General features: G+C 43.9%; 2 protein-coding genes across 4 annotated transcripts in view; one reads left to right on the top strand and one right to left on the bottom strand.

Moving 5' to 3' along the window:
- The window catches only part of Gpr39 (G protein-coupled receptor 39), a 197829-nt gene extending 191877 nt beyond the window's left edge, over positions 1 to 5952 (top strand). The window contains exon 2 of the mRNA XM_057770685.1: positions 5447 to 5952. Coding sequence (XP_057626668.1) covers positions 5447 to 5940 — 494 coding nt within the window. The 3' untranslated portion in view covers positions 5941 to 5952. The remainder of the gene's footprint in view (positions 1 to 5446) is intronic.
- A 10-nt stretch (positions 5953 to 5962) lies between these two features.
- The window catches only part of Lypd1 (LY6/PLAUR domain containing 1), a 46411-nt gene continuing 33601 nt past the window's right edge, over positions 5963 to 18772 (bottom strand). Inside the window, exon 6 of one of the 3 annotated variants that reach the window (XM_057770686.1) lies at positions 5963 to 6609. In XM_057770686.1, coding sequence (XP_057626669.1) covers positions 6374 to 6609 — 236 coding nt within the window. In that variant the 3' untranslated portion in view covers positions 5963 to 6373. The remainder of the gene's footprint in view (positions 6610 to 18772) is intronic. The other 2 variants (XM_057770687.1, XM_057770688.1) reach the window with 2 other exon arrangements.

Genomic DNA, 18772 nt, shown 5'->3' with positions numbered 1-18772 from the left:
GTAACCCCCATCTCTGAGCTATAAGAACCTCATCTTCCTCACATCCCATGCTGATCTCTGAGCCCAGCCTACGCGCACAAATAAGGAAGCTTGCTTTAATTAATTGCTTGTTTTAATTTTACCATGATGATTTGGGTCGGTGGTCTTTTTCCTCCCATCTTAGGGATTAACAGGGGCCTGGGTTATATAAGAAAGATTGCTGAACATTTGCCTGGGAACAAATCCGGAAACGGCATTCCTCCATGGTTTCTGCTTTAAATTCCTGCCTTGGCTTCCTTTGATGACAGACTCTAACCTTTTAGATGAAATAACCTCTCTCTTCCCTAAGTTGCTTTTGATCATGTTTATCACAGCAACACAGACACCAAGCTAGGACAATGCTCACGTATACCAGTGTGGCTGTGCAAATGCCAGGAAGCACACTGCGTGTGGGTAGAGGACAGCCTCGGATGCCTGGGTCCTTGCTTTCCACCTTGTTTTTGAGATGGGTTCTCTAGTTCACTGCTGCATACAGCAAGCTACCTGGCTGGGGAGGTCCCAGGGGTTCGCCTGTCTCCACCTCCTGCAGCACACATTACGGCATCTGGCTTTACGTGGGTTCTGGAGAACAACCCCAGTTCCCACACTCGTGTAGCAAGCCCCTTACCCACTGAGCCATTTCTGCAGCCCTGCACCTGTTTTGTAAACATCATTCTTCCAAGGATGTGTGTGTGCGTTATTGCCTAATGGCTCTTGTCACTTTACAGTTGTGATGGAGGAGCCAAACCAGACGGCTTTATGTGGAGAAGCAGATAAGATATGAAGGCATTTCTGAGTCCACAGTGCAGTGCTGTCTGGGGTATAATACTGACCTATCAATAATCCAGTTAAGACAGTTTACCTGCTCTACGTGAGAGGGCTCAGTTCGCCAATCTTCATTCAAGTTCACACTCACACTGTTTAAATGTGGGCTCCGTGCTGCAGCACACAGACCAAAGCATTATAGATTTCTCTCCCCAAATGTAATACACAAGTCTAAATTGATTGCAGCCAAACATAAATTTAGTCAAATCTTTAATGCACTCCATTAAGCCATGAATAAGACTTTAAAGCGTTGTGTTAGCTATAGAGAAGTTGGGACTGGAGTTGAGCCAATTGCAGACAGCTGAAAGAGAACGTTACTTCTGGACGTGGTAGGTATGATATTTGTCCCCAACAGTGTATCATGGAAAAGGACGAATATCTTTTTTTTTCAATGTAAAAGTGAACAATTAGGTGTCATTGTGAAATGACAAATTTTGCACAGAGGGGACGGGTGGCTTCCTGTTCTAGAAAGGCTAACTCAACTCTCACACTGCCTGTGGGTATGCCTCAGACTGCCATTGGTGTCCCCTCGTATACCCAGCACTCATTTTCATAGAACAAAACCATCTTTCTAAACACAGAGTGGCAAACATTTTCCTCACATCCGGTTGAGGCGGGGGAAGGATATGCCAACAGCTCCCCCAGGTAGTTGCATGATTTGTGTGTTCCTGAGAGTCAGAGCTTGGGAAGAGACGTGCAGAAGACATTTTTTTTTGCACTTTCAGAACAATGTAGATTTTGAATAATTTGTCCAGCACTTTTACAGAAGGGTTTCTAGTGTGGGGCTGGCAAAAAGTCAGGGATACACATTCAGAAATCCATTTCGGATTCAGCAATGCTTGGTGGTGTCGCAAATGCAGTCTGGGGACAGGGCACTTGGGGGAGTTAGCATGGGGCAGGGGTGAGTGAAGAATTAAAATATCTCACCAAGGATATTTTTACAATGATTACATATTTATTTCACTTGCATGAGAAATTGAGCTACACGTGTGTGGAGTTAGGCAGCATTGTAAAAATTGTCACCAATTGTTGTCATCTTTTTTATTTTTAGTGTGATTGCAAACATTTAAATGTATGGCTTGTTCTTTCCATCGGCAGAGTGACCTTATATATGGGCCGCAGTTAATGACGACTTTCTTGTCTCTTTTTTCTTCCATTTTCATTTCTGTCTCTTTGTGTGGTATGTGCATGTACATGCATGCGTGTTTGCATATGTATGTTGACACGTGTGTGGGGGCATATGTGTGTGCAAGTGGTGCCTTGCACACACATATGCATCATTGTTGATGTCATGTTGTTGATCCTTGCTAATTAGCTCTTCCACCTTATTCACAGAGGCAAGGCCTCTCAGTCAAGCCTAGAGCTCACCAATCTGCCTAGCCATGTTGCTCTGGGAATCCCTAGTCTCCACATTCCACGGCTGGCATCACAGGTGGGCTTGTCATACCCCATGGGGACCAGAGACCTGAACTCTTGGGAGGCAGGCACTTGCACAGCTAAGCTATCTCTATAGCCATCTTGCCCGTGTTTCCTTACCAAACTGAAAACAGGAGAAATTGATAGAGCTGCATCTTGAGAGGAAAAGGGATTCTGCACCACAGGTTTTGGAGATGGGCAGGCCTCTCATTTGTTAAGTGAAGGTCCTAATTGCTTTGACCGAAACCCATGTGGGGGGAGTAAGTGCCCAGCACAGAAACTGGAGTAAAGAAAGCTAATTTCCAACTCCTGGTTATGTGTCTAGGCCTGCTTGTGCGTACCTATAAGAACCTACCCATTTCTATTCACACCCTGTCTCTCTTCTTCCAGGTCTGAACTCGCTGTCCTGCCGACCTACTTCTACAGCCAGAAAGCCTAGCTTCCTTATGGGCTCCTTATCAGTGAGGAATTTCACCTATTCTCCCATTTGCTGCCACTCACTCACATGCACCCACCTGCCATGAGCTATCTCCTTTCAATTTCACAGCCAGGATGTCATCTTGGCTGAGACTACAAAGCAAGCTCCGGGCCACAGTCTGGTCCCTTTTCTCCTACCTGGAGACTGGGTTTTCTCCCCTGCTCTTCCTCTTTCTTCTCTTCTTCCTTTCCTTCTTTTTTTGAAACTAAAATCTCTTTCTTTCAATGGGATGCAGGATGATTGGGGCTGAGCGCGTGCATGCAGGAAGCTAATGGAAGGATGTGTAAGTGAATGATGAAGTCAGCAGAAGGCGGTGCAATGCAGGAGGACATTAAGGACGCTTCTTGTCCTTCTCCTCTCCACCTCTCCCCTTCTTCCCCAGATCTCTTCCCTCCACCCTAATGTCCCTCCCCTTCCTCTCCAACCTGCCTTCTCTCATCACTTTTGTTGGTTGCCTCTCAAAGCTCTTCCATGTTCAGCCTGTCGGAGGCACAAGGAGCTTCTAGTCAGTTTTCCAGACTCTCAGAGAGCAGCCTCCCACAGTGTCGCACAGCCTGCACAGAAAGCTGTGCACTCGATTGACATATTCTAACAAATATGTCCTCATACGATGGCTGGACTTGCTCTGCAAAATTCAGTAACGGGGGGAAAACCCGTGAAGCTTAGTGAAAATGTATCCATCCAGGCATCTGTTCTCCCTCATAATCAATACTGAGCCAATCACTCGGATCTATGAAACTTCAGAACAAGTCTGGCACTGGTGACTGGGAGCCCCTCAAAGTCCCGGGTTCCTGTGCAGGTGTTTTTATTTTTTATTTTTTTAATTCAGAAAGTGTCTATTTTTGTTGTTTTTATCCAGCCGTGGTAACAAGGTGATTTGGAATCAGCTCTGGACTTGAGATCATATTTATTTATTTATTTAGCCTTTTCATCAGATCAATATGTTGCATTGCCTGTTTCATTCTTAGATTTACTGACTGTTCTCTGAGAAACAAATTCAAAGCAAAGAAACAAGCAGATTGGTTTTTATCTCAAAGCCCTAGCTGAGACTTGACAGAAGGGAATCCTTGGAAATTCACAAAGGAGCTGAGTTTCCCAGGCTCTCCGGGCTGACAGATGGTTTTGTTTGAAGCGTCTGTCTTTGGGAGAAGCTGAGTTATGTACCCTCAAGGGCTCCTCCCCCACCAGTCAAAGGATACTCGGGCTAACCCTGCATTCATGAATAGTCTGCTTGCCCTGGGCCATTAACTAAAGAACTATGGACCTTTTACTCTGGGCAAGAAACTGTGGCTACCAATTGTTATTTCTCTGAATTTCCTAGGGAATTGGGGTCAGAGTGCCAAGAACTACTTGTAAAATGCAAAATTAAAAAAATTTGCATAGGACTCCAGGTGCTGAGGTGACCAGGTGTCAGATCCCCCTGCAAATAGAGTGATGGGCCATTGCTATCTGCCTGATATGGGTATCGGAAACAGAACTTAGGTCTTAACTGTTGAACCATCTCTCCAGTCCCACCAAATTCTGCTTTAAGATATCCGCCCCTCTCCTGGGAACTTTTGTTCTGGGTGCTCAGCTTCTTGAGAAAAGAGAAAGCCCTAAAGATTCCCAGGCTTATTTTTCTTAGTTTTTTTTTTCCTTTGGTGTAGTCTCACCATCTTGTAGTTCCAGGTGGCTCTGATCACGTAGGCTAAAATGAAAGCGTGGGGCATCCAAACGAGTGTCTGGAAGGGGGTGGGCTGGCTGGTACCTCCCTCTTCCGTAGGACCTGATCATTCCTGGCCATCCACACTGCAGCTCAGTGCTACAAAGGCCGAGGGTCTGTACACAAAATGAGCTTCAGAGATTTAGGTGTTTGGGGATAATTTGTTTTCCCATGTGAAGGTAAGAGGGGCATTGCTTCTGAAAACGTTTTAAAATTAGCAGAGATAAAAGCATCATGGTTAGAGGTACGTATACCTTTTGGGACATACCTATATGTGTGTTATTTAATCTACACATATACATATGTGTGTATATATGTGTCTTGTTTTGCAATTTCAGTTTGTCGGCACTGTAGAGTGGCTGTGATTATGTAACTAGAATGCAAGGGTAGGGACATCCAGATAAGTGTCCAGATAGCCAATGCCTCATGCACAAGGAGGGGACCTGAGTGGTACTTCTGTATAATAATCTGTCCCTGATTTTGCTTCTCCTAAACTTGGATCCTAAATCATTGTCATAAAATATATTTGTTGAACCAAGGAGAAACAACTTCCATTTGACTTAAAAATGTCACTGGGTCTTCTTAGTCCTGTCATTGTTTACAAAACAATTACCATTTCATCTATATGGCTATAGCTTATGGTCCTATCTAGAAACAAAAAGACAAAACCAGATTTATGGCCAACATGAGATATTTTCTGGATACACGCGCAACAATGAAAACATTTTGAAAATTAACGGGCACCCACAGGTATAAATACACTGTTGAAAGCATTTAACGCTCTTTAACATAGCCAAGTCCCCTGAGCTTGAAGCAGCATTAAATTCTCCTTTGCTGGTAGCAAAAAGAAGCCGTCAAGCACAGCAGTGAAAAATTGGTACCGTTTCCTAGCCAGTAAGCAACAGAACCAAGGGCTTGAATATTTTATGGGTTTTTATTTATTTATTTTTGTTCTCATGCTGTTTTTCTCCCCCATTTCTTTTTCTCTCCTGTTCTTGTCTGCCCAGGACTGATCGTGGTGACACTGGCTGTGTGTTGGATGCCAAATCAGGTTCGGCGGATCATGGCTGCGGCAAAACCCAAACATGACTGGACCAAGTCGTACTTCAAGGCATACATGATCCTTCTCCCCTTCTCCGACACGTTCTTCTACCTCAGCTCTGTCGTAAACCCTCTCCTGTACAACGTGTCCTCTCAGCAGTTCCGGAAGGTGTTTTGGCAGGTCCTCTGCTGCCGGCTGAATCTGCAGCATGCCAACCATGAGAAACGCCTGCGTGCCCACTTCAGCTCCACCAAGGACAGCACCCGCTCAGCCCGGAGCCCCCTCATCTTCCTAGCCTCCCGGCGGAACTCTTCCTCCAGGAGAACAAACAAGGTGTTCCTAAGCACTTTTCAGACCGATGCCAGGCCTGGAGAGGCTAAGCCCCAGCTCTTGAGTCCTGAGTCATCACAGACAGCTGATTCCACCACCGAGAATGGTTTCCAGGAGCAGGGGGTGTGAGCGTCAAGTTCAGAAGCCTTGAGCAGAAACTGACTCTTCCCTCTCAGAAAAGCAAAGTTACCTTCACGCAGCAGTCCCCGAATAGACTGTGACTCCATTAGGGACAGAATGGAAGCTCCAGGCTTTGGGAAGGGCAGATGCATATCTCAATGACTTCTAAGGGCTGATTCTTCCAGGATGGCCTTGGCGGTGGTTACACAGACTGGGATGGGAAACACTGCTCCATGCGTTTTCTTCAACTACCCATGGAAATCCAGACTGAATTGGTTCAGAGCTTACAAAGTATTTGTGCATGGCGATCTTGCATTACTTGAAGGGAACAAAAAGACCCCTTTGTCTACCCAGAACAGAAGGACACCCAGCAGAGACTCAGGGAGGTGAGAGAGTGCGTGCCAGACAGATGATGCAGCAGGGGTTGGCATCTCCTTTAGCTTCAGCAGTGTGCCAAGCAGAGGGCTAAGTTGAAGAGCAGGGTGGTGGTGAGAAGCCCTGGCCTCATGGCCGAGGCAGAACTGCCTCTTTTCTTGGGCCTTGGCCCATTGCAAAGAGGGGTGTTGCAGCAGCTGATACACACGGAGTTCAGTTTCCCAGGGGAACAGAAGGACTGGTACCCAGCTGAGGCGATGAGACAGGCTGCTGATGATGCGCACGATTTCCGGTACATGATCCCTGCAACACAGGCCCCGAGAGGTGGGGTTAGCATGTGAGGCCTGCAGTCCAGCCATTGCTGTGAGCCCAAATCTGAGTGTATAGCTTTCCCTAACTCCTCCCACAGAAAGGGTTCTTATTTCCTGAGCTAGGAGATGGCTGGGGCTACAAGAACTCCCAGATTCGCTGCAGCCTGGGAGTTCTTTTGGGCGATTGCATGGAGGTCACACAGAACCTGCGGGGAATGTGACAGACACTGCTTCACTTCTGACAAATTGTTCTGACAGCTATTTTAGTTGCTATATCCATGAATAAAGAGCTATTAAAATCAAAGTCTCCTTCTTTCTGAGTGTGTGTGTATGTATGTATGTGCGTGCGTGCGCATGCACGATGTATTTGCATTTGTGCAGGCAGTACCCTCGGACTCCAGAAAAGAGCATTGGATTTCCCCGGAGCTGGAGTTGCAGGTGGTTGTGAGCTGCCTTATGGAGGTGTTGGGAGCTAAATCCAAGACTTCTGTAAGAGCAGTGCATCTCTTAACCATCCTTCCTGCCCCCACACACATCTTTTCTATGTGGGTTCTGAGGATCAAACTCAGAGGTCCTCATCCCTTGCATGGCAAGTGCTTTACTGACTGAGCCAGCTTCCCAGTGACAAGGTGTATTTGTTAAATCAAGTCCTACATTATACTAGACAAAAGGGTACTTCTTTCCTTTGTTGTTCAAACCATCTGTCTCAAACTAGGACCACATCCCACATATCCAGCTGTTATCTCTGTTATTACCTAGTAAGTGGCCATAGAGAGATGGCTCCCAACCAAGAGTTCATTAAATCCCAGAATTCTCTGAATACAGAGCAAATCCCAAAGAGAATAGTTCTGGTCTCTATTTTAGGGACCCCGATTTTAGGGGTACACTAAGTTTAAATAGCAGGTAGAGGCACTAACAGTGTACCCAGGATAGCCTTGTTCTCCAGGAAGTAGCTTGCCTACAGGATAAGCTGACATCAAAGAGCTGGTTGTTGGCGACAGATATGGTGGGAACAGAAAGTTTCCTGAGGGGCTGGGAGGTGGCTCTGTGGGCAAAGCGCCAGCCATGCAATCACAAGGACCTGAGCTAAGGTTCCCCAGAACACATGTCAAAAGCCAGGTGTGGTAACACAGGCCTACGATACCAGTGCTGGGAGACAGAAACAAGAGGACCCCTGAAACTTACCGCCCAACTGGCCTAACCTAATCCAGGTTCAGAGAAAGCTCCTGACTCAAAGGCTAATATGGAGAAGTAGTTGAGGAAGACATTTGATACTGACCTTTCTCTTCCCTACACCTGTGCATACAACACACATATGTGCGCACACGTACATGTGTACTTACCACACATACAAAGGAGCTTTCTGAAAATACCACAGAACTCATCTTGGGTTTGTTTTTTTGTTTTTTTGTTTTTTTTGATTTTTCGGGACAGGGGTTCTCTGTAGCTTTTGGAGCTTGTCCTGGAACTAGCTCTTGTTTACAAGGCTGGTCTCGAACTCACAGAGATCTGCCTGCCTCTGCCTCCTGAGTGCTGGGATTAAAGGTGTGCACCACCACCGCCTGGCTGCCTGTGGAACTCATCTTAAGGAATACAGGTGTCTTGTCCAATTAGAGAGGAACTGTCAAAGTAGGGCATCCCTGATGATCATGTGATTTTTTTTTAAAAAAAAGCTGAGGATTCACTACAGTTAAACAATCATAATAATAATAACAAGGGTAGGGATATATCACTGCTGATAGAAGCCCTAGCAGGCATGAAGACCAGCACTGAATACATTGGTTGTAGTGATGCACAATTGTAACCCTAGCACTTAGGAGGTAGAGGCATGGGGACCAGGAGTTCAAGTCATCCTCAGCTACATTGTGATTTAGATACCACTGGGGGCTACAGAAGACCTGGGGACCTTTGGGGAGAATTGAAGGGGGAGAGAGGCAGGAAGGGGAACAGAGAAAAATGTAGAGCTAATAAAAATCAATTTTAAAAGACCCTGTCTCAAAGCAGTAACAATTTTAACAGCTAAATCACGAGCTTTCAGGATGCCAGACACTGTACAGATGGCTACTATGTACCAGCTCATTTAGTTCTGTTCCTAAAGTTAGGATATAGTGTGCCCTGGAAAGTCCTGTGTAGAAAAAGCTTAGTCCCCAGAACAGTACTGCTGGGAGGTGGGGTTCAGGGGGGACATCTCAGGTCACAGTATGGATGTTCTAAAAGGGGACCGTGGCATTCTAGTTTCTCTCTCTCTCTCTCTCTCTCTCTCTCTCTCCTCTCTCTCTCTCTCTCTCTCCTCTCCTCTCTCTCTCTCTCTCTCTCTCTCTCTCTCTCTCTCTCTCTCTCTCCTCTCTCTCTCTCTCTCTCTCTCTCTCTCTCTCTCTCTCTCTCTCTCTCTCTCTCCTGGCTATGGAATGAGGGGCCCTACTTCTTCACATGCATCTACTATAATATGCTGCATCACTCTATGTCTCTGATCATGGATTGAACTCCCAGCTCCTATGCCTGCACCCCCTGCCCCCGTGTGTGTGTATATAATGTGGAGGTCAGAGATCAACCCACAGATGTTGTTTCTCTGGAAACACCCATCTTTAATTTTGAGAAAAGGTCTCTATCTGGTCTGGAACTCTCCAATTAGGCTGAACTGGCTGGCCAATGAGTCCAAAGGAGTCTAAGCATGAACCACTACATAGGGATTTGTGTAAACTGTGTATTCTGGGTATCAAATTCAGGCCTTTGTGCTTGCATAAAATGTGAAGTTTGCTGACTGAGATCTAGACAGTCCCCTCAAAACTAAACCAATACACGCCTTTCTTCTTCCTACATGGATGATTTCAAGCATTTTGCTACAGGGATAAAAACCTGACTAGCCTGGTTGAAAGTCCCAGGGGGACCCATGACTTTCCTAATGAACAGATCCAGAGCCTGAGGACTAAGACTTAGTAACTTGTCTAGGTCCCATCATCAGACTCTCTCCTGGCACCTGCAATAGAGCATATTGTGGTGGCAATGTGGATGTCCTTCTGTGTAGGTGTTGCTTTTATTGTTTAATGAATAAAGCTGCTTTGGCCTATAACAGGGCAGAATATAGCCAGGCTGGAAGAGATAGAGGGAGAGAATAGGCGGAGTCAAGAAAGACACCATACAGCTACCAAAAGAGAAAGATGCCATGTAGCTGCTGAAGGAGGCAGACACCATGTAGCTGCCCAAGAAGCAAGAGGTAACAAACCATGAGCCTTGTGGTAAAATATAAAATAATAAAAATGGGTTAGTTTAAGATATAAGAACTATCTAGAAGCACACCTGAGCTATTGGCCAAACAATGCTATAATTAATAAAGTTTCTCTGTGCTTATTCAGGTCTGGGTAGCCGGGAATGAAAGAGCAGCCTCCTTCTACAAATTGGTGCGCCAAAGTGGGGCAACTAGATCCACATAAAAACTGAGAGAGCTTGGGAAGGAATCCTAGACAAGAAAGAACAGAGCTAAGCATGGCTTCTTAGTAGCTGCATTTTTTTTTTCAGATAGACTCTGTTTGCTGACAGCGAGCAGAGGCATGGCTCCATTAATAGAAGGCTTTCTGACTCAGCATTAGCAGCAAAAATGGCATGGCTTCATTGAGAGATGGCTCCCTGGTTCATACCGGCAGCACTCTGGCTCTTCAAGGAGGTCCCCCACTTAAATAGGGTCTTTGAGCAGCATGTTACAAATTGTTTAATGGCAACATAGACTCACTGCGTCCCTGGAGCTGGGGTGGCAAACATGGCTCACAAAGAGAATAAACATGGCTCACAGAGTCAGTGAACATGCCTTCACCATGTTGGACTGGGCGGAGCAAACAGGCAAGGGCCACTGAGTTGGTCCAAGCTATACTTGTTTAACATTTAAAAAAAAACAAAACAAAATGTTCCTGGTCAAAAATGATTACAGATATGCAATAAAGGTATATTCAGATAAAAAAGATCTCTAAATGGGTCACAGTGTTGGATAAATGTAGGGAGGCTTGGGAGAGAGTAGAAAAAGAGTATAGACAATTAGGAAAAGAAATAAGTTTAAAAATAAAACAAAGTCTTTAAAGAAACAGTAAAAGTAATATAAAAGAATATAGACAGTCATAAGTTAAAAGTGTGAAGAAAAATAAGTCATGTAAATATTACATATACACAGAGAGTCTGGATTATGTATATTATTGTGTTTTTTTTGAATTTTTTGACTGCAGAGAGACATTTGATTCCAGGGTCTGCTAAGTCAAACCAACATAAAGGTATCTTGACTTCAAAATTTGGGTATAAGGATATGTTGCTTTGGAAGAGGTTCTGCTTTTGTTTCCATAGAAGATGAGAACCTGTGAATTCCTTCCAGACTAATGTGGTTTAATGGCACAAGACCCTCCTGAAAGGTCTCTCTAAACCCTAAAGATACTTTGCCTAACAAACAGCAGGAAGCATTTTGGAGAAAACTATGCCCAAATTCCCAAAATGATTATTTATAAGTATTTGCTTTCATTTAAGTGGGGGATATGATATAGAAACAAATAGTTTACCTTGGTATAGATCTTGGTTTATTGATACAAACTTAAGGTTGATTTTGTTACCTCATGTATATGTAGTTCTGCTCTTGCTTAAGGTATTGTATTTGTGATGATCTTTTAAAAATGTAAAGTATAATTTAAAAATACAGGTTAATAGACAGTCATTTATAATAATCAAATTTGTAGTCATGTTATTTAGGTTTCCTAGATATTCAGAGATATATTTCAGTTAGTTAGATAATCCTCAACCTTCCAAAGACCTACAAAATATGGCATTTAAAATGTTTTAAAAACTTAGTCTTTTTCCAACAGTGAGACATGTCTGCCTCTGGCAGCACCAATTACTTCAAGAGGATGATGGGCATCAAAGAGACTCCTTATGGAGTTTGCTAGCCATTTGTGCAAGAAACTGCTTTTGCCTGGTCTGCTTGATGGTATACTATATGAACTGGACATGCAAGGCTGACAGAAAAATGACTGCTGAACTTGCTGAAAGAAGGTGAGACGGTCTTTTGGGGTTCCTGCTTCATGAAAGAGTCTGACAGACATTCTGCAGGACACAAAAGAAAGTGACTGATGCTTAAAATATATTGCTTCATGGAAAGGTCTGCTGGATACTATGGGCCTGTAGGCTGAAGATGGATGCCCCAATGTTACAGAACTCCAGTCAGAGAAATGTCTCTGTCAACTGTAGAGTTTTGGAAGCTTCTTACAATATACTTCCTGTTTACTTAGGTAATATATCCTTCTAGGATCTTTGGTCGAGTTGAAGACATAGTTATAGCTTTTCTTAGTTATGATAAAAGATAAATTAGATATAAACTTTAGACTCACAAAGATTGGATAGATGATAGAATATTTTCCTTAATTTGCCAAATGTAAATGGACTAAATATTGCAACTATAGTTCTTGCTTGATGACTGTTTTGTATATGTAATTTTATTATGTTAAAGTTAAAACCTTTCTTTTTAATTAGACAGAAAAGGGGAGATGGTGGGGGATGTCCTTCTGTATATGTATTGCTTTTATTCGTTAATGAATAAAGCTGGTTTGGCCTATAGCAGAGCAGAATACAGCCAGGCTAAAAGAAATGTAGGGAGAGAGTAAACAGAATCAAGAAGAAAGATGCCATGTAGCTGCCCAAGAAGCAAGATGTAACAAATCATGAGCCTCATGGTAAAATACAAAATAAAAAATAAATGGGTTGATTTAAGATATAAGAGCTAGCTAGAAATATGCCTCAGTTATTGGTCAAACAGTGTTGTAATTAATATAGCTTCTATGCAATTATTTGGGTCTGGGTGGCCAGGAACGAAAGAACAGTCTCCAACTACATGGTGGCAAGTGTAGTTTGAATGAGAAATGCCCCTCATAAGTTCATGTATTTGAACACTTAGTCTCTAGATAGTGACCCTGTTTGGGAAAGTTATAGAGGCTTCAGAAGGTGAAGGCTGGAGGAAGTAGATTGTTCAGGATCAGCCTTGGGGTTTGATAGTCTGATCCTACTTCTTGTCTGCACACTACTTCCTGCCTGCAGGTGCAGTGTGACCCGTTGCAGTATGCTCTTGCTATCTCCATGTCTGCTCTCCCATGCTAAACTGTATCTTTCTTAGACTTAACCTGCAACCAGTCTTGTGTTCTTCCACAGCTATGCATGTGGCCCAACACATTTCTGGATGACAGTGTCATGTCAATGTCACCTACATTCATACATGTAAACAAAAATAACCCCTTTGGTTGCTTTTTGTAAGGTGTCTATCTGGTTACAACAATGAACATAATTGATTCAGTAGCCAACTAAACATGGAGATGGAAGAGTTTGAAAGGGTGTGGTGACTTCAGACAATGAACATTGGTGTGTGTGTGTGTTTGTGTGTGTGTGTGTATGTGACCATTTTATATCAAAAAATGATTTTGATTTGGGATGGATAAGATAAATTAATGACATGGGACTCAGAAGCAACAGTCTCAAATCTGCATGCCGCTTTTGGCAGTTAAGTGATAGAACGTACCTCATAGGTAGCCAGGGACCTTTACCCAGCAATTGCCTGCAGATGTCTGGGCAAGTGTGGTTTGGGTTTGCAACCCTCCTCCAGAAAAATTGCCAGTTTGGGTGTGTGGTGTAGAAGTGGTAAAGATTCAAGCTGCCTGAACTCTCAAAGGGAGGTAAAGAGGTACTTTCAGTTTTCTTTAAGACATGCAATTTTATGTTATTTTTTTTTCCTGTAACTGCATGCTTGTGAGGGTTGATTTTCTAGCACTGGTCAGCCATGCTGGAAGGCAGCTGCTCTGGAAAGGCAAGGAGAGTGTGCGAATGCTCATATGTAGGGGACATTGTTTCAGTTTCTAGGGGTTCTCTACAAAGCTTTCACTTCCTCTGCCTGTTAGAGTATATTATTAAGTTTTACATAATATACTCCTAATTTTATTTTATTTTTATTTTATATTTTTATTTATTCTTTTCTCATATTTTGCATCTTGACTTCAATTTTCCCTCCCTCCTGTCCACCCAGCCCCTCCCACCTCTCCTCTTTCCCAGATCTACTCTTCCTTCATTTCCCTTCAAGAAAAAGGAGGTCTCCCAGGGATGTCAACTAAATAGCATAACAAGTTTCAATAAGACTAGCCACATACCTTCATATCAAAGCTGGATGAGGCAACCCAGTAGAAGGAGAAGGGTCCCAAAAGTAGACAAGAGAGTCAGCCATCTCCCCTGCTCCCTATGTTAGGAATCCCATAAGAACACCAAGCTCTTCACCCATAATAAACATGCAGTGGACCTAAGTCAGACCCACACAGGCTTCCTGATTGTTGCTTCAGTCTCTGTGAGCCCCTATGAGTCCTGGTTGGTCAATCCTGTGGGACATGTTCTTGTACCAATCTTCATTTTGTCGTTCACCAATCCAGCTACTTAAAGGGGAAAAAGCTCATGACAGTTGAACTGGCAAATGATCTCTGTGTGGTGTCTCCTTCCCCTCCACACAAAATGAAGTTGTGTCACTTGGGCTGACAATTCTACCACCCAAGAGCCATAGAGCATCTAACAAATACCTCAACTCCAGGTGTTAGGAACCTCCTTTAGAGTTGTTGGTCAAGGGAATCCAAGAGGTTTCCAAAACAGCATACGCTAGTACCGTTGCCCTTGATTGTCTCCCAGAGGTTGAAGGTGAGTCCCCGTTGTTGAAGATGCCATCTACTTAAAACACAGGACTCAGAAGAGTCTAGCCAGAGCTAACCCCCTCCCTAAAGACTAGCTTTCATAGTAGAAGAAGGTGCTATGCAAACTCCCTAAGGAGAAAAGCAACCAAGTCCTATTTAGCTGTAAAGTCTATGAATGGCAACACTTAGATATTTCTAAGGTGCACCAGTGGCACTCAGACCATGGCAGTAACCAACAACTACCTTGGGCTACTGAGGTCATGGATGGGAGAGGAAACCCAGTACTGTCCCTGCATTCTCAGTATTTATCCTTATAATCACAGGTAAGTGTATCTTCCAGCCCTCGCAAAACAAGCTTCTCTTTGCAGCAGACAGAGGTGATTTAGAAAACCACAACTGGTCAAAATATAGAGAACAATTGATCATGGCATGCCCGGCTTGAACAGAGGGTGTATTTATAAGAAAGGAGTTATGAAGATCATAAGAGCTAGAGGACCAGAAAGTCTACTGTGAGATTATATCCCGAAGAAAAGACAGGGAAGCTCCCCCTGTGATGCTGCAACAGATGGCTGCCTGACCAAGACCTGAACAGAGGCAATATCAATAGACAGGCTAATATGGAAGAGAATTCTATAGATCCCCACCCACAGAGAACTACAGGCAGCTAATGACTGCTGAGAGAGGGAGAACTAGTCTTCAGGGATGAGCACCCTAATTGGTTACCCAGTACCAGTGTGATCAGCTTTGAAAACGTGGGACTCGATCCCAGCGGATGGAGATAAAGATATAGATATAGACATAGATACAGACATAGATATAGATATAGATGTAGCACTAAGTGGACTAAGCAGGTTATATCAGTGTGTGTGTATGTGTGTGTGCATGTGTGTGTACATGCATTTGTGTGAATAATAATCAAAGAAAAAGAAGCTACAAGTTTGAGAGGGAACCTGGGGGTGAGAATCAGAGGGACTAGATAGAAAAGACAAAAGACATGGGAGGGGTTTGAGGGAAGAATGAGAAGTGGGAAAATGATGTAATAATATTTTAATATCAATATCTTTAAAATGTTGAATATATGTGGTGTGTTATGTGGTGTGTTTATTTCTCAAAACTAAAAAGGAAAAATAATGTAGACTTCTAAAGGAGGGAGGCAATCGACAGTCCTACCCATCTGTGACACCCATGAACCATAGCAACAACCAGCATGGCACAGTAACTCTAAGGGTGCAGGAGTTGCAAGCGTACCTTGGCGGTGGCCAGTGACTTTCTTATTGGACTTACTCAACAAGAGAGAAAGCACGCTTGGTACTGAAAACTTAGCCAGCTGCTGAGTGCTGGTGAAGTTATGATTGGAGGAGAATCTCCAGCTAGTTACTTGCTAAGCCAGCATAATCCCTAACAACAATCTTTAATCCTTAGTCCTTACACCCACAGATACATGTAGTCTTCACCCCTCACCAAGGAAACTTCATTTTGCAAGAGAGACCTCAACATAAAACCACAATCGATCAAAATGCAGATTTGTGGAGTCTGGTTCCTCTGTGTGCTCGTACAGAACACTCCCACATCTAAGGAATAAAGACTAAGAGTCAGAGGACCAGAGAATTTACTGTGAGATTGGGTTTCCCAAGACTATCAAAGCCACACCCAGACATTCTCACCAACATGGCTGCCCAAACAGGAGCTGAACAAAAATGACATCAATGCCAAACTGGGCAGAGACAAGTCCATGAGGCCTCAAGCTTACACAAAAGTCTGTTGGCAACTGAGGAGAGCTGACAGGGGAGAGGTGGGGAGGAGCACAACAGTGTGTCCAGTGTCACAGATGGTCAGTCATAAAAGCATAAACACAGGTAGCATTATAGGGACTGAAGGCGTTATATTTAGGTTTTATACGTATTTGTGTGTGTGTATGTATGTGTATATGCATATATGCATGCAAGAACAATTAGTGAAAAAGAGCCTATGAATTTGAAGGAGAGAAGGGAGGGATTTGTGAGAGGTAATGAGGGAGAAAGGGGAAGGGAGAAATGTAATTAAATATAAACTCAAAAAAATTAAAAAACCCTTAATTTGGAAATATTATTTAAAGCAAAATATAATGGAGGCTGGGAAGTGTATAACACGCTTGCTGTGCAAGGATGAGGACTGAGCGTAACTCCTCACACACACAGAAGAACCAGAGGCTGTAGCAGAGCACACCTGTAGCCCAGCACTGGGTGGAGAGAGCAGAGCCTTGGAACTCAACAGCCGGTCTGGCCTGGTCAGTGAACTCCACGCTCAGTGAGAGGCCCTATCTAAAAAGGAGAGAAGCAAAGCAAATAAAAAGAAGGTAGAGAGCCACCCAGGAACGTACCTAACATGGCCCTCTGACCTCCACACACATACACACATTCATTCACACATGTATACCCACATGAATACAAGCAAATGCTACACGCACACCAAAACTACTATAAGGACTAAGTTTCCTTAATGTATAAAATGGCTCAAGCAGTTAGTAAGGAATAAGTAAGAGTTCTTGTCTCAAAGGTGGACAGAGTGGATGACAGTTCATAGATGAGACAATAAGGCCCGGGCGCATGAGCTGGGATCCTCATCCACCCTACCAGGAAGAGATGTGCAAATTAAAACTTCAGTGAGCTACAGGTCCTACTTAGCACATGGGCAAAGTTCATAAGGCTCATTAGCACCAATCTCCTGGGCTCTGCACGCAGGTGCTCCTCGCTGCACTGATTCAGAGGGCAGACAGGTATAAACACCCTTACTACAAGGTGGCGGCAGCTATCAACACCACAAATGCACACTCTTCTTGACCCAGCGATTCCACTTCAACGACATCTGCAGAAACGCAAACTGTCCATACCTAAGGTTAGCCACCAAGGGGTAGTTTTAGTTGCAAGGGGGGGCAATTGCTCTGTCTGTCACCAGGAAGCTGGTAAACAGCCTGTGTCTTATCAACACAGAGAGACTTTTCCCCAGGTACCAAATGAGGAAATGGCTGAGAGACATTTTGTTATAAAATGAAATATAGTTGGATAATTCCTTCTTTCCTCCCCTCCTTTCTTCTTCTCCTTTTTAAGGTTTAATGAAGGAACTTTTGCTTCCTTCTGTGCTCCAGTTTCATCTCTGTCGTCGTAATAAAACATTGGCCAAAAGCAGCTTGGGAGAAGGAAGGGATTATTTGGCTTATGTATCCAGACCACAGTCCATTTCTGAAGTCAAAGCAGGAGTTCAAGGCGGGGATCTGCAGGCAGGAATTGAAGCAGAGGCCACAGAGGAGTGCTCCTTACTGGCCTCCTCTCCGTGGCTTGCTCGGCTTGGCTTTTCATGTGACCTAGGACCACTTGTGTAGGGGTGGCACTACCCACAGTGGAAGGCTGGGCCGTCCCACATCTATCCTTCATCAGGAAAATGCAGCACAGGCTTGCCTACAGATCAACCTGATAGGAGCGTTTTCTTACTTGAGATTTCTTCCTTTCAAATGAGTCTAGCTTGTGTTGAGGTGACAAAAATCCCAACCAGCACATCGTACAGTAGAGATATGATTGAAGTACTTTACAGTACTAGCTCACTTATCAGTGTAATGACCCCAACACAGTTTCCTCAGACACGGAAACTGACACAGGCATCAACGAGGTAATTTACACAGGTGACATAAGGTAGAGCTGGGATTTGAACCCAATAAGCGTGATTTACAAACTATACTCCTAACTGTTCTACTATACTGCCTACCATGCTCCCACAGGCATATTTGGCAGGGGAGGAAGCTTGCATACAAGGTTTTACAAGCATCAAATCTCTCTGGAAGAATACACAGCAAAGAGATGATATTAGCTATCTCTGAAGAAAGATGCTGCATAGTCTCAGTGGTAGAAAAAAAAAAAAAAACGAGACCCTTTTTTGAAACCATCTGAAATCAAAAGGCAAGAGAATGAAGTACCACCCGGAAATGACCTTTGAAAATAACACCCGCAATGGGGAATTTTTATCAGATAGCTTCCCTTCTCAGCGCTGCATCAACCAGGCTCTCTCCAGCTATCTGTTAGGGGGTCCTGAGAGTGAGCACATTCTCAAAGAGAGAAGGCAGCCACAAGAAGGAAGTGTTGCAAAGCCCAAGATTTGGGGTCACAAGGCAGGGGATTTATGGCTGTTTTTCCTTTAACTCAATCCCTAAAAGTTTAAGTCTGAGCCCGAGGGGGAAGGGCAGAGATAAAATCAGAAAGGTTTCACAGATGTCTGATTGGAGTATAAATCAGCATAAGTGCTGTGGGATCTGGAGGCTTCCAGAATTTTGTTTTTAATACTGTGCGAATGTGTCTATATATATGGATATGTGCACACGAGTACAGGTAGCTCAGAAACCACCAGACCCCAAAAGCTAAAGTTGGGGCTACAGGCTCTTATGGCCCACGCTATATGGGTGCTGGGAATTGAACTTAGGCCCTCTGCAAGAGCAGAATACATTTT

The sequence above is a fragment of the Chionomys nivalis genome, chromosome 5 (assembly GCF_950005125.1).
Source record: "Chionomys nivalis chromosome 5, mChiNiv1.1, whole genome shotgun sequence".
In the NCBI taxonomy this organism is placed as follows: Eukaryota; Metazoa; Chordata; class Mammalia; order Rodentia; family Cricetidae; genus Chionomys; species Chionomys nivalis.
Note: the sequence above shows the minus strand (reverse complement) of the source record. Positions and strands in the feature narration are given on the sequence as shown.